The following is a 22,044-nucleotide window of genomic DNA, read 5'->3' as shown; positions in this document are numbered from 1 at the left end:
CTGCTTCCAAGCATACCTACACAGGTTTGCCCACACAGAGAGCGCACACTGTCTATCCTATGGAGATACTATTGATGATGCAGAACACACGTTTTTCAAGTGTTGTCGGTGGGCAAGGAAACTGGAAGATCTGGAAGCTACGGTCAATCAAGCCATTACACCAGAAACGATAATAGCAATCATGCTATGCAATAAAGGAAACTGGGAAGCGGTAGAACGGTACGTTACTCCTGAGGACTAAAGAACAAGAGGAAAGGCCTAGGAGGTAAAACAAGATGCCCAAGGCGGCGGGCGCACACCAAGAATCCAATGGCTATTGGGAAAATCGCTCCAGGTGCAATGCACAAACGTGTAATATTGTTAAACTAAGATCCTGAGATTATATTTTATTTTTGATTGCTGAATGTTTAGTATAAGGTAAATGTGTATAATGTGTAAAGTTTATTTAGACAAATAAAAGATGGTGGCTCGGTGGGAAAGCAAAGGTAGTTTTCCCTTGAGTCCAGCAATTAATATGATAAAAAAAAAAAGTAATAGTAGTAGTAGTAGTAGTAGTTGCTGCAGGGGCTGACGTGGAACCCCAGGTTCCCAGGTTGGGGCAGACGTGGAACTAGTAAGTGAGCAGTGCCGAAATGCAAGCAAAGGGTGTGGTTGGTGTAGTGACACTATCGGCAGAGCAGCAATATATGTTTATTTTTTTTATTTTTTTTTTATTTGTTTTAAGACATTCCTATCCAACAGTAGGCTATCTATATCTAGAGATAATTTAGAGATAATTTACAAATTTTAATTTTTGACTTTTATAACAAGGTAACGATTTAAGAAAAAAAAAAAAAAGAAAAGAAAGAACAGATAACAAGATTAATTAACAATAATTAAGTACGAAGTGTACCATACATAGTAGTGACAGTTTTGGTGGCATTAGCTTAAATTTTTGTTTATGAAAGTAGGTCGTGTGATCGTCCGCGTCGGAGGCGGGGTTGGATCGGTGGTCCTATGTTGAGTTTGTAGTGCATTGAACCCGTTGACTTTTGAATAGACTTGAAGAAACTGTCAGCCAGATTTTTAATGTGGTCTTGAAGTATTGGAATATTGAGATCTTTATGAATACTTTGGTTTCTTACAAACCATGGAGCGTTGGTTATTATTCTTAAAGTTTTATTTTGGAATATTTGGAGTTTTTTTTATATGGGTAAGAGCGCATTTGCCCCAGATAGGGCAAGCAATATATGTGACTAGCAGTATATTAGTGGATGCTTTGGGACCAATAAACATGGAGTTTCGATGGATTATAATGAATAACATCCGACTCTATAGCGCGTATTTCTCGCCAAATATCTCTATAGCTGAATATAACTTGTTTCTTAGCAGATTCGAAGACAGTGTCGCGGAACCGGTGGTCCAGTGCTAGTGGCGGGTGATTTAAATGCCAAACGACCCGAATGAGGATTATCAACGATAAATAAACATGGAGATGTCCTTGCAGATTTAGAAAGATTCTTAGACCTACAAATATGCAATACAGAGAAAAGACCAACGTTTATACCAAGAGCACATAAATCATACATTGACATGACTTTTGTAACACGTATAATTTGAAAAAAAGTATCAAACTGGTAAGTATTATATGAAGAAGATAACTAACGCCTTCAATATTGTATCATTAGAAAAAATTAGAGACGCGTTGAGACACAATAACACACCATGCTATCTCAAGCGATTGCTAAAGATTACCTGCAAGAGAGAAATCTACAGACAGACGCAAGCATTATTAAGGTCACCAGTGTAGTACCACAAGGGTAGGTCATTGATTCTATTATATGGAACATATTCTATGATAGCCTACTGGGCCAAGCGTTTCCTGAAGGAATTGATGTTGTACCGTTCACTAATGATATCCCGGTAGTACGAATTGCAAAGAATACCTATCTGTTGGAAACAACGATGAATAACGCACTAAGTCAAGTAAATTAGTAGATGGAAGATAATAGATAATAGAACAGCGATACAGATTACCACAGTTCACACTACAAGGAGAAACTCTAGATCTGAAAGAATACAACAGATATCTAGGCGTTGAGATTAGCACAAAACTCGGTTTTAAGGACCACACTAATGTTGCAAGGACAAAAGCAACGAAGAAGTCAGCTGCTCTAGTTCGGTTGATGCCTAATGTTGAAGGACCGACAGCAATCAATAGGAAACTGCTCGCATTTGTGGTGAACAGCCAACTACTGTATACGGTTCTAATGTGATGTTCATCACTAAAGCACAGGAATCACCGACAGTTAATATTGAGCCTGCAACACTCGATGGCGTTAAAAGTGGCAAGTGGGCAGTGCCATAAAAACCGGGTGTGCAGAGTGTGCCACGCACATGGTCTCCAAGGCTTACATAAAATTTGGGGGGGGGGGGGCTAGTCCCAGCCTGAAATAAACTGCACATTACAAACACACAATTATTTAATAATAAAAAGAAATTTTTTTAAAATTCAGGTAAGATTATGTTTTAGAATAATATAATATTTATTTAACAATGAGTCCATTGATTATTTGAGTAGGCATACAATATACCTACCTAAACTACTTAAATAAATTTACTATTATATATAAATATGTAATGAAGTATAATATACAACAGTTATAGGTATTTAGTTTGATATATATATATACATATAACACACACTAACTGATGTGAAATGTGTTTTAAAACTTAAAAAAATTGATACTTAAATTGAACAAAGATAAATCCTCGGAAGAAGCCCAATATAATTACCGCACTCGGGCTTCCTATTTTGTAGTTTCGGCACTGCAAGTGGGTATAGAACGGTGTTCACAGCTGCGATATTAATAGTGACAAGCATTACTCCAGTGCACTTATTGGCACGTGGCGGTGCGAAAAACAGAAAAACGGAACGAAGAACGCCAAGTGAACATTATGCTGGACAACAGGGATAGATGGGAAGCAGTGGAACGTTATATCACAAATACGAGTATCTTGAGAACATAGAAACGAAACTCTGAAGGTAGTGGGCGAATACGCCAGCCTGAGAACCAATACGACCAAAAAAACCTCAGGTTTCTTTACACAGATAACATTGCTAATATTAAGACATAAAACTATAAATTATTGTAAAAGAAAAAAAAAATGTTTAGAATAAGTAACATTTACGAAGGTTTAAATAAACAGACGACGGCGGCCCGGCGGCAAAGCAAAGCAACGCAGTTCTCCCACGAGTCCGACGTATTACGGAGATAAAAAAAAAAACTAGTAGTAAGAGCAGTAGTAATAGTAGTAGTAGCAGCAGCAACAGTAACTGTAGTAGTAGTAGTAGTAGTAGTAGTAGTATTTAGTAGTAACAATATAAATATATATCTAATACGTAGCGTAGTATAGTACACACCAGTGCGCGTGCGTGTTATTAATGGAATCGAATTCGAAAAATAAACACTTGCCGAAACGAGGACTAATTGGTTCCCAGTGGTTTTCTCGAAAGAAATCCAATTGACACGGGATGACCTACAATAATTATTACAATACGCGCACAGTCGCTGCAGTTAGACTTATCTCTCTCGTGTACACGCACGCACACACGTACATACACGCAGTATGTTTATTCGAAAACAATAACGTACGGGGCTCGTACACACGCGCATCGGCGTTTTCCGATCGTGTAAATTAACATCAATAAATTCAGATTTATCACGCACCATGTCGTTACATTTATTATTACGATATTATGCGGACGGAGCCTTCTTCCATTGACCGCTTCTACGTAAGCTGTGAGCGAACGTAAGACGTTTGCGCGTACGGCACACGTGTGCGCGTGTGACCGCCGTTTTATTTGTAGGAAGACCAGATTTCGTGCGCGTGTGCGCGTGTAAACCGGACGTCCATTGACGAGCGCGTTTGCAGGACTGACAAGTGGTTCCCAAAAACACGAAAACGATCGAACCGCGTCGCGGTTTTCCCGAGTACGGTGCACGCGTAGAACCTTTACAACCCAAACGAGCGTACGCGTAATGTGCAAGCGCATTGTTTACAAGACGATGAAAAACTCGACACGGTCTTGACCTTGGCTCGGGCCGCGTACGATTTTCACTGTTTCCTTTCTCCTGCGCGCCGTTACGCAGCAGCTCGTTTTCCCAATGCGGCGGCCGACTGTGTGCGCGCACTGTTACGCGCAACTCGATCCGATGCGCTTCGTTTTCTTCTCTCCGACCACCCTCGAATCCATCTCGTGGCGCCCTTATCCGGATTTATCATTATCGTTTTTTTCTCTCTCTCGTACCTACAATAATTATACGTATACAATACGTACAGCTACACTAATTCTTATCACCCACGGCCGATTTCGTTACTCTTTCCCCGAAAATCACTATACATCTATTTATATATATTACGACGTAGTACGAGGTATTAAGTTTGCTTGTTGATCATACGTCTGAATTCGACGAGAATCTCTTTGTTTCGAGCGCAGCAGTGTCCGACTTACAATTTAATTTTACTTTGTACACTTAAATTCTACATGAGAACATCATAGTGAATTATTATTATAAAACACAGGGCTCACGCTGTTATAATATTATGTGTACTTTTTTTTCAAACAATTATAATATTGAAAACATTGTATTTATATCAGCGGTTAACGATGTTATGGTAAGTATCATCACAAAACCTTTGTATGTCCGGGGACCCGGAAGGAGGTTGAATGAAATTCTCACAGTCTCGGAAAGTTCCCGCAACCATATTTGCATGCGTTCTGCATTGATGAATAGCTACCGATGCACTTCAAAATTCACCGGTGTTTATTAATGCAATTATTATTACACACGTGTTCTTAGACGTGTACATGGTGGGTGCCGGGTGTACCCGGGCATCTCCCGAATTTTTTTAAATAGGGCCCTACGATTTTAATCTAAGAGTAACGGGGCCGTATTTAAACTGTTGTTGCTTAAATTAAATGTAATCTACTCTAAAACATCTGTTAAAAGATAAATTATGTTTCGTAATGGAAAAACTAAAACTAAATGTTCTTAATTTTCGTGAGAAAACTTCTTTTGGTTACACAACAGCTTCAGTTTACTAGAAAAGAACAAATCAATTAAAGCTATCTGAGAAGAATATACAAGATTCAAGGAAAATATATTGATTGGGATTAATATATCACATAATATCAAAAAGAAAATTAAAGTTACATTTATTTAATCAATTATTAACTGTACCTTTACGTGTTTTTAAGATATGGCCCGAAATGATTGCAGAGACCTCCAGAAATGCAGGTCTGCGCGCGCCTATGCAAGTGTTATATTTAAATGTAATTCAAAAGGATCGAATATATACTTTGAATCTCGTATTATTATTTAATTTTATGTTTTAAGATTGTATCTCTAATTTAATAGTTAAAAAAAAACGGAATCTCGATTTGATTTTAAGATAGTATTGAGATCCTGTGTGACTTATTCACTGCCATATTTTGCTTAAATCGGGATATTATACTTTCTATATTTTTAATAATGTACTCTATACTCGTATACTTTTATAGATCTCTGTATCAAATAGTATAGTACATACAATTTATTTGAATAATTTGAATATAATTCGACTATAATTAATGTTATTTTTAATTATGGTTTTTTTTTTTTTTTTGCTATCATTAAATATTATATCACGTATAGAAATGTATGATTAAGTTATATTATTGAGCAATACTAGTGTGTAATCTTTGCCCTCTAGTATCAAACTATGAGTGGTATAATTATTAATAAAATCTAATGTTACCATAATACTTATACGGTCCGAAGACACGTTGTCATTGTGATCTTCATTATAAATATTCTAATAATTCTATTTTGGAATGAACGGTGGGGATTGTTTTGTATTTATTTATTTTTTTACATATAAATTAAATGTTATCCACAAAATGACTACATAAATAAACGCAACGGCGGCGGTATGCAACGCGGCAGTAATAATAATCATTATTTATATCAATCGGCGTTTGGTAACAATAAAATATATGTAGGTGTAGCGGAGTCGAACCAGAGTAATCGGATATCCACGGGACGGTTTTAGATGTAAGACTTGAATTACCGGTGACTATTCACTGGGGCGCTGGTGGGACCCGTGAACGCGTCTGCATACAGAAGAGAGCGCACATTTAAAGTGAACTGGATGTGCTGTCGTTTTTCCCTGCCCGTCGCTCGCTCAGTATGGTAATTAAGATGTAATTCTTTTCCATCGGATCAATAGCGGCTTAGTGATGGTACGATAAGATTGCGATGTAACACGTCCGCACCGTCGTTAAGTCTGCTGCTCGCCGAGAACCGAGTGTATAACGGTTGGCTGCGTATAAGTTTTAAAAGTGCCGTTGACTCCTTTCGCGAAGGTTTCGAACAGGATTCGGAAGATAGATTCGAAAAACGGCGGGATTCGATCCCGAGCAGAGCATAATGTTGTATTACCTCGGCGAATATTGAAATGCGTCTGAAAATACCTCATCGGCGGACCAATCGCGGCGGTACGTGGTTTTGTTACCGGAGACGGAAAACGTGTAAATCTAACGGCTATTTGCTTTACGCTGTACGCGTGCAGCGATGGACGGGTTAGGCGACCATGGATCGCCACCGTTTCCCAATCCCCTCGTGAACCGAATCGACGAGAGTACGTTAGGACCGACGAAATTCAATTCGTATTTTTTTCGGTTTTTTTTTTTCTTTCCTCAAGCATATAATATATCAATCCATCTTATATATATTATATGTAACGCGCGCGTGCGCTGGAATTGTTGCCAAAGTTTCCACGCACACGCACGCAGTCGCGGTACATATAAATAATTTTAACGGTACAATCGCGCTCGCACACATGTACATATATTATTGTATACATGCGCCGTGGCGGCGACGATGACTATTTTTAAAAACACCCAAACGCCACTATAATATTATACTACACGGACGGGCAGTGGCTGATTACAGTGGTTGAACGTTGCGACGGACATTATACATACGTCGCGTCCGAACCAGCCGCGAATAACGTATTCACACGGAGGCGAAGTCGAGAGCGAGGGAGGTTTGAGTGTTACTGTCCCTATGTTCACCCCCCCCCACATTTAATAATTGTTTTTTTTCTTTCTTTTTTCGGCTGATTTACATCACGCCAACACTGATGACGCCGATTTTCGTAACAGTTTTACCCTGAAAAGACAACCAATCAGCGCCTAAAACTAGAAAATTACGTTCGATGCAGTTTAAATATATCTTTTTTTTTTGATTCACTGATTTAATATTAAATCATAAACAAAGTATAGCGTTTATTGATGATATATTTCATGTACACTTAATTTTCCACGGATAAATCCTGCAGGCTACTGGTATCATATAATATATTGCAGTAGAATCTTCTTATGTCGAACGTCGCTATGTCAAATTTTTCGTCACCTCGAACTACTACACTACAATCCCCTCGAAACTACCATTACACTCAATAGCGTTTACTTTCGATGACTCGATGTAAAATTAAACTTTTTTTTTTGTTATTTCGAGTACATAAATAATATTTTTAAAACGGTAAGAACAGAAAATGTTGTGCATTGCATTTAGTATAGTGATTGTGATCGCGCGCATCGAAGTCAATATCTGTAATCATTCGTAAACACATATAGTGTCGTCAACGAGAGAGAGAGAGAGAGAGAGAAAGAGAGTACAGAATAAGAAAATCAAATGTTTTGGAAATGTCGGACAAAATTCATTTAGTACAATTAGTTGAAAAAGAAAACAGTAAAAATGGGAAATTGCTAATCACTTCAATATTTTACTAAATACATTATCGTAAATTATTAAACAGAAAGATAACATTTTGATGTTCAATTATGGAAGTATGAAAAAAATGGGGATGACTTCTTTTATTTGGATATCGATAAATGTTTATTAAAATAGTTTATTCAGATCCGAGATAAAAACATACCATACAAATTTAAAAAAAAAAAAAAATGAATTTATTAAATATTGAAGTTCATTGATGTGTATGTAGTATTTGTATTTTAAGTATTGCAATTATTTACTAAGTTTTAAAATTTTTTAAACATTATTTTTTTAATGAAATTTGATATCTCGAACTTTTTCCTGTTCCTCTTGAGATTTGACATACCGGAAATTTGCTGTTTAAAATATATACATGCACGCGCGCGCGTGTATCAGTGTGCGTGCGTAAACATTTAAATCGGAATACGGATGTCGCTAAAACGTGTATAACGCGCGGCATATGCACGTTTATGAAAAATTAGTACACACAAATTGAATAAAAATAAAATATCGGAAAACGTCTATCTCAAATTTTTTTTTTTTTTTTTGCTCATTCTTTCCACCTACAACGTACACAAAAGTAATATCTTCTCGTGGCTCCATGGACCCGTAACATTTTATATTTTTTCAATCCCCCCCCCTCCAAGAAATTTTTTTCTGCATTCATCCCTGGCCCGCAGTGACGTTTTCTTTCAAAAAACGCACACGCACACATATGTCGTAGACGTCGTCGTCATGAAATGTCACACCGGTAGTACGTCATACAATTATTATAATATACGCACGTTCATACTATACCTGTACACTCGAATATAAATATGTATAAACGTATACATTTTTTTTTCTTCCGAAGGCGAGGCGGAGAAAAAGTCGGTACATTATAAGAGGTTTGCCAAGCCGCCTCGGGGCTCACTGCGCTGCAGTTTTACAGTGGTGTACGTGTACGTCTGTGTATCTGCTTTGGCCTCGATCACACCCCGCTCCGACCTAGGTTTCTCAGCATGCTGCTTTCTTTTCTTCTATGCAATATCGCATGGACAGACGAATACTTTTTTTTTCCTATATATCTACTCCACGCGCAGGTATATACCACGACCATATTACCTATACACGCATACGTATACGAGTTCACGCATATTATTAATATATACATTTCCTCGTAATCGCATGAGACACACACACGCGCCGCCGGTGCCACTGCGTAATGGGGCTTTTGGCACGATTTCGAGCGAAGAAAAAAATCATTGTTGTAACACGTGATGTATTTCAAAATTCCAAAACCGGTACAAGAAACCTTGGAGAGTTGCTACAACCAAGAAGTGAAGTACTCGAAATGAAAAACAATGCGATTGCAATGATTTGTGTATTATACGAAAATCAAGTTTAATTTTTTTTTTCCTATTCCAATAATTCTGTTAGAGTTACGAAAAGTGCCTTCGCGAATTTAATCGATACCAAATTAACCGTAGATGTTTTTTTTTCTATAGCTCCGTAACGTACACGTATAATACGATCGCAAAGGCAATCATTATAATATAACATAATATTTTTATGTATGCGTTGCACGGATTAATAATGGTTTTAAACGTTTAATCTGCAATTTTATACACCGTAAATGTTGTACTTACACGTTTCGAATATCACAAATCTAAATAGTCAATCAATCATTTAACTTCCGTACGAAAAAAATAATTTTATAAACACGGGTACCCCTGAAATATTGTATATTGAATATTGTATATAATGTTGTATAGTCGTTGTTGGTCTTATTGATTAATAAACGGTGTATTATAATTATCAATAGCAGAAAAAGGATGATAATATGATAATAGTTTATACATTTATCTAAAATTGGTCAGTGATGAAACTCTCGAGAATAATTAGCTCGTAACCAAGACGTTAATGTATTAAATTAACGCTGCAAAGTTGAGTTTAAAATTAGACATTAATATTGAAGAAGAATATACATGTATAATATGATTTTAGCTATTTCGACGAAACTAGCGTGCGTGGGTGTAATGTATACTATTATGTACTGCAGACAAAAAAAAAAAACACTTTGAATTATATTTTTAATACGTATACGAATGTTGATTACGTCTATGGACCACATTATAATATTTACAGTTTGAGTTCAAATGATTTTCAATGCCCACGTTCAAACTATCAAAACATGATGACGAACAACGAACTATTTGTAAAACATTGAATCAAAATAGTATATTGAAATTCAGTACTATAAGACTTAGCACAAATTATCTGTATCAATTTATATATTATAATTTATTATTTCGTGCAAAGTTACAAAAATAAAAATTTCAATTTAAAATGTTTATAGCATGATGATAGAGACGAAAGAATCTTTGAGATCCTAGTTATAAAATTAATAACTTTTGTGAACGTGTTTTTGTCGATCATTGTTTAATTTATTATTTGAAATAAGTATTGACATTTCGTGAACTAGTCTAATGTGTAAAATATATATATGTGTGTATCGTGTACATGTGTATTTGCATATATGAGGAAATTTAAAACGAACACATAACGCCGAGTAGTATTTGCCACTTAGTGACCATTTTAATCAACTCAGTCATTGCTTCAAGTTATCAAATATCCAATAATATTCAATACACAGATATATATATGTATGATATAGTATAGGTAACAATAAATATTTCTTTTGTATTTGATTTTTAAATGAAATAGAAATATAAAAACTAATTAGTAATTATTTTGAAACTTGAATGATTCTCGATATTATAATATAAATATGTTAATTTAATTTAATTATTCGGCGACAGTTACATTTGGATTATTTAAAATTGGATTTTTACACAATTTACTGCATGATCTAAACGATTACTGAAACATCATACGTCAGAATTAACATTTTTATAATAAACTTGTAAAAGTAATATTAATATCCTTTCCTTAATATTTAATGTTACTGGAATAATGATGATATCAAATATTAATGATTGGTAACTTTGAGAAGCTGGAAGAGGTACCTTACGTACTGAATACTGAGAAATTATAAGAAAACTGAAAAAACTGAAAACTGATTAGATAAAAACTTATTTTTTCATTTTTTTTTTTTTTTTTTTTTTTTGAGGGAATTTAAATCCCAAAAATAAAAAAATAAAAAAAAAATTGATGTATGTGAAAATTAAAATCGAGTTGATGAAACGACTAACAATGTACAACTTACTGATTTTTAAAATTCATATCTCATTACTAGATCGATCAGTAAGTACGCAATATATTGGAATACATTTATTTTTGCCATGTTACTCGTGATATGGACAAAAATGGAAAATTATCACTTACAAACCGCTTAAGGTTAACTCTTTGGGTCTTTATTATCTGTTCACAAAAAATATATAAAAGAAATAGATCGTAACTTTAATTTCACACATTTACCTTTTACAACATTAAATGTTTTGATTCTGACATGTATGTCCGATTAATAACAAGAATCGTTTAGATTAGTACATATGTTATAGGGGCCCTCACCGGAATATTGTATTTTATATAATATAACACTTAAGAATAAAAATATTATCATAGTTGAATAATTAAATCACGCATTAATATTTCTACATTACATGAACATAATGCTATTGGTCGTCATTCATGTTCAAAATAATTATTTAGGCGTTAATTAAAGGCTTTAGTAGAGTATACTATTTATTCACTCACTTTGGCATTAAAATATAGCCCTTTTATGTTATGAATATAATCGATTATATGTTTCATTCGCGATGTTGAGAATTAAAAAAATAAAACTAGTCCAACGTCAGATAGACCACATTAGATTTTTGATACAAAATAAGAATTTTATTGTACTGGTGCAATAATAAATGGAAGAATTTTAACTGGTTTTACAGTTATGGCAACAAATTAAATAGATTTATAAAAACTTATGCCAACAGAAAATTTTATCAAAAGCGCAGGCAAAAAATATTATATCATATGACATTTACATTTCGAAAATATGTCCAGTTATATACTACATAGGAATGGATTTGACATTTGAACAGTATAAAATGCATAAAATAACATTGTTATATCATCATATATCATCATATATAATATTGATTATTTATTTTATAGATATAGACCAGCTAGGTGATAACATTATGAAGTATTGGACTGTTGACACATTTATGCAGTCATGTGTTTTCTTAAGATAGTAAAAACAATACCGCGCTAAGTATTGAGATTTAGTGTTGTAAATGAACAGTTTTTCAAACATAATACTACAATAATAATTGCTGCGTGGGGTTTTGTCGTCAAACTTGATACGTTAAGGGGGCGATTCACGGGAAATATTTAACTTGTCTATAAATCAATGTTTACGGTTATTCACAGTTATTTAGAATAGTAAACGCTCGCACGATGTTTCACGATACACGACGATCGAATACGTCAAATTTGTGGGATTCGCATCATCTTCCATCAAACTTGTTTTACAGTTTACACAATGTTAACTTCGACGTCACGATGAAGACTCAAACACCTTGACGGATCGAATCATTAGACGTCGGGTTCACTTCTCCATCGTTAATTAATCTCGACAGTTCGATTTTCAACTACCCCCCTTCATCCTCACACATTCGAATTCTAGTGACCGGTACTCGAGTTAGGTACCTGTTATTACACAACCGCCGATCCGTTCGACATTGTGACGGTTTTTGGTTGCATCGCAATAACGATATTACATTCGGCGCCGTTCAAGGGCTTCATCTACAAGCGAACATTTTACACGACATTAACACGGGAACGAAAGGGTTCGACGGCGGGTCGCTATATTAAAGTCTGGCGCGCCTGTCGTTTAAATATAGACCGACGACGGAGACCGTGTCTGGACATCGCGGTCGCCAAAATAACCAGCATGTCTCGTCGAAAAAAGCATCGCAGGGGGAGCCTGTAGGGCGGGACGGACCGGTGAGAGTAGAAAAAAAAGAAGCATCTTGATCGCGCAACGGCATGTATATATATATATAAATATAAATGTAAATTGGAAATGTAAACGTGTGATGTCCTAACGCTATTATCCCAATTATATAGACTAAGAGTATTCTACTGCAAGGGTTTGTTTCCACGCAACTTATTCGGCGTGCATGCACTACCCTACACCAACAAGCAATACAGTACGACACGCACACAGTTCAGCACTCACTTCAAAAAGTAAATCTGTCCCTCGGGCGTCCGGGCCTGTTCCCATCCCTGAGGCAGCGGGCCCAACTCATCGATGGCGCTGGACACGTCGTAGCTGCGCTGCTTGACGTGCTGCTGTTGCTGTTGCTTGGCCGCGCTGACCCCGTACGTCTGCTGCAGCGAGGCGGGCGAGCTGTGAGCGCGCGAGTGCATTGGCCCCGGACCACCGCCGGCCACGCACGACTGGCCGATGGACGGTGCCGTCCCGAAAGCCGAGTCGCCGGAGTTCTCGCGGCTGTGCGATATGGATGACGACTTGGAGCCCGTGGACGGCGGGTTAAAAAACGACTTGGGTAGTTGGCGCATGCGTAACGGCAGCTGCAGCGGTTTCTTCCCGTCCGGCTTCAGCACTGTGTCGAACAGCGCTTGCAGGTCCGTCTCCGAGTCCTGGTCCACCCGCACCACCAGGTTGTTGTTGATGGCAGCGGCAACAGCCGTGGCCGGGCTGCTCGGGTCCGACGGTTCCATCTTGATGGTGACCTGTTCCTGCTGCTGCTGCTGCTGCTGCTGCTGCTGCTGTAAGCCGGACATGACGTCTTCGCACAGTGTGTTCGTTCGGTCAACGGCTGCCGGAGCACATCAAGCGAGGCGTTGTCGTCGTCGTCGTGCGTATACGTGGTGCACGCGGACGCGGCGCGACAGGTACCGACCGTGGGATTAATAACGCGTCGACGACGGGTGACGATGGTATTGTAATAATAATAATAATAATAATGATGATGATAATAATAAATAATAGTAGTAGCGTTAACAATAATAATAATAACAACAACAACAACACCTTCGACTAGGTACTACGTTACAACGATGATAAAAAAAAAAAAATAAAAATAAAAAATTTAAATAAATAAAACTATACGACGTCTCCGTCTCGTCGTTGGTAATATTATGTATAGCACTAGTAGCAGCGGTAGTACACGTATTATTTATTATTATCACAAAAAATTATTAATTATTTTTTCCGACGACGTCATGCGCACATTACCGAACGGGCTCGGACGGACCGAACACAAACGCGTTCACTCCAAAACTGTGGGGCGGCGAGTGGCGACGAACTGGCAACTGGCTGGCGCAACTAGTATCACAGCTCGATCCCCGCACGCACGCACCGCCACGGCACACACCGTCAGTCCGACCGGCGGCGGAACGCCTAATAAGCGGTGGGGACTCCTAGTCGTCGACACGTCGGGCGGCGCAGTGTAACCGCATACCGGCACGCGGCCCGCCGCCGCTCATGCCGTCGGTCCGTGCCCCTGTTTTGGACGCACTGCCCCGGTTCGAAGAGACGACTACGTTCTTCGGACTCCCCTCGCCACCCGCGACCACCATCTTCTGGGCCCTACGACGACGCTAAAGAGAGGTCATTCATAAACGAACGGCGGCGCCCGGCGACGGACTTAGTCCAATTGCCACTAGACGTATTGCACACATTCGTTAGACGTATAAAATTACGTCACCGAACAGTTTATTTTCTCTCGCGCCATGTGTGCTGCTGCTGCTGCTGCTGCGCGTGTTACGCTTCCACGTCCGGTTCGGAAGTCTTCGAGACAATCGTTATTAAATTTTGTTCGTTTCACCGCGCCGCCGACCTATAAATACTCGTTCGGTCGGCGGCCGGCGCGCGCAAAACTATCCCGCGCGAAGGATCTCCGTGTCTCTCGGTGCAGTACGCGCACGCCACGAAGATCGCGTCCTCAAGACGTCATCGGACGTGATTTCGAACGCACTTGTTACGACCCCCGTTCACCAGCGCCGGTCCACACGGTGCAAGGTTGTTGGGGATTTTCGACGTCGTCCGAAATCGGCACCTCTCGTCTCCAAACACTTTATCTCGTACCGTTCCCTGCATGCACCGGTTCGGTTAATCGCAATGTCGCTTGTCTGTCGCCGTGGCAGCTCTCGCGGAACGTACGGTCGTCAACGGGACGGGGTGCAGCACGCAAAGTTGCGTTTAACGGGGGGTAAAGGGGGGAAATTGCCCCGGGGTGGCAAATTTTTGAGGATCAACATAAAATAAAAAAAATATGATTATAATTTTTCTTGTACAAATATACAACTATAATACATATTATTTCTATTACGTATATTATTTTTTACTTTGAATTGTAATTTTCTCAAGGGTGGCATATTTTAATTTGTTCCGGGGCGACTACACAGCTTAACGCGGCACTGGCAGTACGTACATTTGTTCCACGATCAATCGGAGCACTACTACGCGCAACCGTTCGTCGTTTAGTGGAAAAACAAATCGACCGAATAAAACCACGGTCAATAATGTTAGCCGTGCTGTACGCAACATACGGTACGTATTGCAATTAATTGTCGATTGGATCGTGTGTCGGTGCTCAAAACTGTTAAAAACAGCTTTATTCGCGCACGAACGTAATACGAACGTATACCGCGATACGGACGATATTCGTCCGCAACACGTAACGACGGTTGTAGCGTACGTAGCGTGACCTCGGCCCTAGAAACGTTGAGTTGCCTTACCTGCCGTTGCATACCTGTAGAGGTACCTGCCATACGCGGCCTTCGCCGGAAGAGGGTGCACTGGTACACTGTACACTTGATGTTGCCGTGCTCAAGGTCGCACCGTCTGAAAAGGGTTTAACATTTTTATCGTATCGTGTGTGTGTGTTTACCATACATTATACACACTCTGTAAAAAAAGATAACCGAAACAGTATGCCTACGTGGATGATTTCTATGCGTCGTCGAAGGCTCTCTATCTGAAAATGAATATTTACTCGAAAATGGGTAAAATTACTGTTTAACACTTGTAAACCAAGTTTGCTGCAATGTAATCATATTTCAAATTCAAACCGTAAATGACGATTGCGTTTTCTGTGTCGGAAGTCTGCTCGCGAAAATCTGTTTTTTTTTTTTTTTTTTGAATTATTGGAACTCAAATATAAATGCTTTCGTTAAAACATTATTTTAGATTTTTTCATATTTGTTTTTCTGATATATAAATAATTTTTAGCGTATACTTTTAAATAAAGTTTAATTTCGTTCAACAATACAACTTATAACAAACGATTTCTTATGATAAAATTATTTTTAACTAGGTATTGAGGTATATTAGTTAACTTATACATTAATCTTCAGATTAATATCGGTGTGATTTTGTTTTACTTCACTTGCTATAACATTAAAATAGATGATTAAGTTGGAGTTTTAAGATCTAAGTTTGAGCTATAAGCGAATATAATTCCTTTATCACGTGCTATAATTGAGTTACAATGAAATTCTATTCAAAATATCAATATTAATGTTTAATTATATCGAAATGTTAAATTATACCGACTTTGTTCATAGTCGTTTTTCAACTGACATGATAGTTGATCGTTGCTTAAAAATGTATACGAACTATGGAAACTGACATCAAATACTAGAATCTAAGCGTCTATACACTGTGGTTCTTTTTAAAACTTTAATCAGTATCACACAAAATCAAAAATCTTTAAATAATATGTTAGGAATATAATATAGTTATTAATGAAAAATTTTAACGATTTTGTAATTTTATGTTCCGTAGTTATTAGATATGCCTGATTACTATTTATAGCACATCCATCCAGTCCCTGATCGATTTCATTTATAGACTGTATAGTATGTAGTGTGTAGGTACTTTGTTGTATAAGAGCATACACAGAAAGATCAATGTTATTCTTTTCGTTATTATAATAATAACATTAAGCATATGTTTTATTTATTGTGTTGTGGACCAAGATTTAATATTATTTTTAATATAATTGTCGGTAAAAGGCTCTAGTAGTTTATAAATGATACGTTAAATCAGTTATATGTTGATTAAATCTGATAGTTTGACTTAGATTTTCTCGAGTATTAGATTTTAGACTAAATATATTATTTTATAAACATATACTTGACCAATACTTACTTATATTACAATATCATCTTAAATATAACATACGCACACTGTTATAAACTAAGTTCTACTTACAAACTCTTAGAAGTTAAAAATGAACTCGGTCATAACTAATTTTGTACGAAAATATACTACTTTCATGAAATAAAACACAAATAGAAAAGACGTTAGATCTAAGATATTGAACATTATCGATGGGTATCTTTCAAAAATACCAAATTTTGTTTCAACACGATAATACTTTATAATAGCGATTCTCACTCGAGAAGTTAGCCTAACCTAACCGGAAACCACGGTTCGCATGAAAATAAAACTAGTATTTTATGATCGTTTACTATGTATACATGCTCTTAGTGGTATTCATTGTTGAGCATCATGACTAAAATTGGTTCAAAAAAGGTACCACTAAGTAAACGTTTTGAGAACCACTGCTTTATACTTATTGCATTTTGATAACAAATTATGCCATCTGACAATTTATTAAGATAAAACAGTTAAATAAAGTAAACACTGTGAACCGTCAAACTAAATTTGTAAAAACAATTTTAATCCTTGAAATACTACAACTACAACATAAACATTGAATAGTTGTAATATATTTTTAAATTCAAATAAGAATACTTTTGAGTTAGTAAAAGGCTTATAACTTTCATTAATTGCTACAATAAATTTTTTTTTGTGAAAATTAAAAAGTTGTCAAAATTTGACAAATTCCTTGATGTTATATAAAATCATAAATCGTTACAACTAACAACAAAGATTTCGTCGCTTAATGATCAACAATTCTACTTTTAATTTTATCATATTATCTTTCATCATAAATTAAAAATACATTTCTGACAACACTTTTATTCATTTCACTTTTTGCATATAAGTCACGTTTTCATACTCTTTTATTTCTTATCATATGTTGGCATAGTGCTTACAGTTGTAACAATATATTATTAACAGTTATTGCGTATCATTGATTTTTTGAATTACTTCAAAAGAAAACTTTCGGTATTAATGAAAACTAATTTCAAATTATTTTTGCAAGTTTTGAAAGTTTTGAAGTTTGACATTTGTGCTACAGCAAGTATTATAATAATTTTGAATTGGAAATTCATTAGGTTATATTTGAAATGATAATAGATGATTCTCATATACATAAAATATTTCATTTAATAATTTTGATCGACTGTTAAGTGAATTAATGATTGACGATTATGTAATATATTTCATTTATTACAATATATAGATTTTATTTTATTTTGCAATTCTATATTCAATCCTTATAGTTATAAAACTGTAAAATGTGCGTATTATGCAAAGTATTGTATGGACAATTTAACTTATCACAATATTCTTATCATATTCGAATGTAAGACATTTAAATAAGAAAATAATATAGCACTGTTAATACTTGTTTGTTGTTTTATAATTTAATTGGAACTATTTGTTTAAAAAAGATAAATATATAATTGATTGCACTCGATTACTCATAAAACGATGCGGCAGAATATACATCCGTTTTGTTTATATGTTGCATATTTTATAAAATATATTAAAACCACAGGTCAAACATATTTTATTCTGTGTACTGAGATCGTAGCACAAATTCATCGTGAAATAAAGGAATATTTTATAAACCTATAGTAATTATGAGAGGAAAAAAGAGCTAACCACAATCCACAATCTGTTATGAGATAAGATATGAGAAAGAAGGTATATAGGTAGGTATTGGGTTTAAGCATGAGTTCCTTCATGATTGAGTCGTAATTATCTGTATAAGCTTTTAAATAATAATAAATCATAACATTTGAAAATCGATTCTGAACGAAGGTCGGTGTAATATATTTTATATGCACTTTTATGGATGTCTATAAAAATTTCGATGTTCGTGAAAATAATCGATATTATTTCATAATTCATAGGTACTTTAAAAGTGAATAAGAAAATTTTTCGAGTCAAGTATTTAATTTTCAATAATATATCAAATAGTTTATAACTAGACATGCTTAACATTTTCAATTCTTTAAACCTAAAATTAATTACTTTATCAAATTAGTGTCTGATGGACATAATAACTTTTTGATGTACCGTAAGTGTCGAATTTTCAATGCTAAGAGTTTCCAAATGGAATTATTAGCGCAGATATTTACCGTTTAAAAGAAGTGAAAACCACTTAGTTTAGAATTCAAAAAGACACAGTCAAAGAGTTTTCCCATCGATGTGTTGATTTGGTTTATATATGGTACGTAGTCAATGGAAATTTGAAGTCAATGATTAATATTATCATATTCGAACAACGATTAAGAACAAAGCTCGTTATTGATATTGTAACTTAGATGTAACACGTAATGAAAACAACTTTACGTTGTTACTGAAATCTATTAAAAAAAAACTTATTTAAAATAAGTCTATTGAAATACTAAATGGTGTACTTATATTATCTGAAAATTTTTCAACAGAAACCATAATTAAAATAATAAAAGGAATAATCATGATCGTCACTTTTCATTAGAATAATCAGTTATACTCTACTTCAAACTAAAAGGTTATTAAAAAATAATTTATTGAGCTTAATTATATTTGATACTTTTACTTATAGATAAAATATAGCTATTGCGAACATTTTTAAAATCATTAATCAAACAATTTTATTGAAATAAATAAATAAAATAAAATAAATAAACATTTGTGAGCGAAATCGATAATTATGTTTAAACGATGAATTCATTAAATCACAACAATATTATTATACAAATGTTAATCTTACGAGTAAGCATTTAACATATTTAATGCACTTAATTATGTGATAAATCCGAAAATGAATAGACACACATATGCTATCAATATAACACGCTCATTTGTAATCATCACATCAATAACTATCGTATAGTTAAGATTAATGGTACCATTGCTAGTACTATAAGTCTGTTTTTTTGTAAATCGAAAGTCAAATCATGATGAATCATTTTTAAATTGAAATAAAAACTCTATAATATAATATAATTTAATTGTTTCGTTATCGAACCAGGCAATTAGACTGGAATAAGTGCAACTGAATATTCCATCACCAATAAAAACCTTTGAAATACGTTTTAATAAACCACCCGCATAAATTCGTTTCGTGTAAAGACGTAATTATCTTATAAAATGCACAGCGCCCATTAGTTTCGTATTGTCTTCGATTAAATTTCTTATTTCTACGGTTACGTAAGTAACGTTCAAAGCAGTTAAGTACCTGTAAATAAATAATAATAATATGAACACATGTATCAAATATCCAGAAATAATAAATTTTTTACTTTTTATAAATGCTGACCAAAATTGTGTAATTATTATACTTATATACTTATAATTATTATAGATACTTATTATAAGTATCAATAATCTATACGCCCTATTATGATCGATATACTGTAGTTGAATAAAATAAAAAGGACCGTTTAAATAAAATGTGTCGCAAGAAAATAATGGTTCTTCTTAAGTCCATATTGATCGTTTCAATTTTTATAAAATTTATTTTTTAACAATCCTTTTTAGATTTTAGGTTTGCAGTTGAAATTATAATATTTCGAGTGAATGAAAATATTTATAATGCATGCATTGAATAATATTTTATAAATATCTAATATACAACTATATATTCATGATTCTTAATAATAATAATGAGTGTAATAAAAAAATATATTTTTAGCAGGACGATTAGGATTAATTACACGTTTGATATTAATCATGATAATATAATTGGAACACAATATAATCGAAAAAAATTAATATTTATAGAGACACTTTTACCTAATTACATATTATATAATATATTAATAACAAATTATTATGTTTAAAATTAAATTGTTACTTGATTATCAAAATGTAAACGCATTTTAACGTGAGTTAACTCATAATCTATTTTCCATCCATTTATAATAGATAAATAGTGCCCATAATAATTATGTATTGTTTTCCAAATTGAATCAACTTAAAAAAAAAAAAACTGCACGTACAATAAACGCATCTACGATACAGGAAGTACACTAAGTAGGAAGTTATTAACCCACTTGGTTTCTTTACTTTTGCAAGTGTATCCGGCTACCGATAAACTATACCAGATGAATATTAATAAGAATTTGCACAAGACCACGATGGTGCGTGGGTATATTTCCGAGCGAGCTTTGAAGTAATATTTTACAGTAGTCAGTTAAAATAGCACTGTTGACGTAAAAATAATTTCTCAAAATGGTCGGTTTAATTGTTTTCAATACTTTTCTCGCTCGGTGTCAGTAGTAACACTCGCACAGTAGAATCTGAAAACTTAGCAAATAATGAAATCACCACATGTAAGACGATGATAAGTGTGCCAAGTATAAATTGTTGTATCCTAAACTCTAAATATTTGCCATTAATACGTGAATTATGATGGAAGTGCAACACATTTTAACGTGCGATCCGATAAATAGTTAAATTTATTAGGTATACCAACCTGGCGTTTTATAAAATCATGTTTTTAATTATTTTATATTTATTTATTTATTATCTATCAATTATATTTATTCGACCATTCGGTTATAATTAAGGATATTTTATTAAAATCTAATAGACGATCATTGCCAATAATCTTATTCGTTCAGCAATGAAGATTGATTTAGTGAAAATCTACATTCTTAAAAGCACATAGTTATCCAACGCGCAGTTGATACGTATTTTAGTTGCCACCATTGCAGACCTCAACTATGTCCGTCGAAACAACTAGATGCGAAGGGTCGTGTACCCTCGCTGGGATTCTCGCAGAAATATGTGTTTTTTGTTTTCTATCGAGTCTCACAATAACGGTTTCTTAATTTGAATGCAAACAGACGCGAACGCTTCCCGGTCCTATGTAACAACGATAAAATATTAATCGACACGTCATCTGTATAATCTTTGACGGCTGGTGAACACAGTAATAGTTTTGAGTGTTCCGACTGTCGGTATACAATGAAACGTAATCCGTAACGTGCATTAATTTTAAGCTCACTCTAACGCTAATAAATCACAAACAATTTCAAATATATTTCACGTTTTCTTAAAATCGGATATGATATTTTATATTGTATTTTTTTTCTTATGCACAATATGAATTATAATTTTGAACGTTTAAAGATACCG

General features: G+C 34.9%; 1 protein-coding gene across 1 annotated transcript in view; it reads right to left on the bottom strand.

The window, feature by feature from the left end:
• The window catches only part of LOC112694483 (transcriptional coactivator YAP1), a 58,028-nt gene extending 43,900 nt beyond the window's left edge, over positions 1–14,128 (bottom strand). Inside the window, exon 1 of the mRNA XM_025569953.1 lies at positions 12,985–14,128. Within this exon, the coding sequence (XP_025425738.1) occupies positions 12,985–13,553 (569 nt within the window). The 5' untranslated portion in view covers positions 13,554–14,128. The remainder of the gene's footprint in view (positions 1–12,984) is intronic.
• Between the last annotated feature and the right edge of the window lie 7,916 nt (positions 14,129–22,044).

This window comes from Sipha flava, unplaced genomic scaffold (assembly GCF_003268045.1).
Source record: "Sipha flava isolate LNK unplaced genomic scaffold, YSA_version1 130_pilon_pilon, whole genome shotgun sequence".
NCBI lineage: Eukaryota > Metazoa > Arthropoda > Insecta > Hemiptera > Aphididae > Sipha > Sipha flava.
Note: the sequence above shows the minus strand (reverse complement) of the source record. Positions and strands in the feature narration are given on the sequence as shown.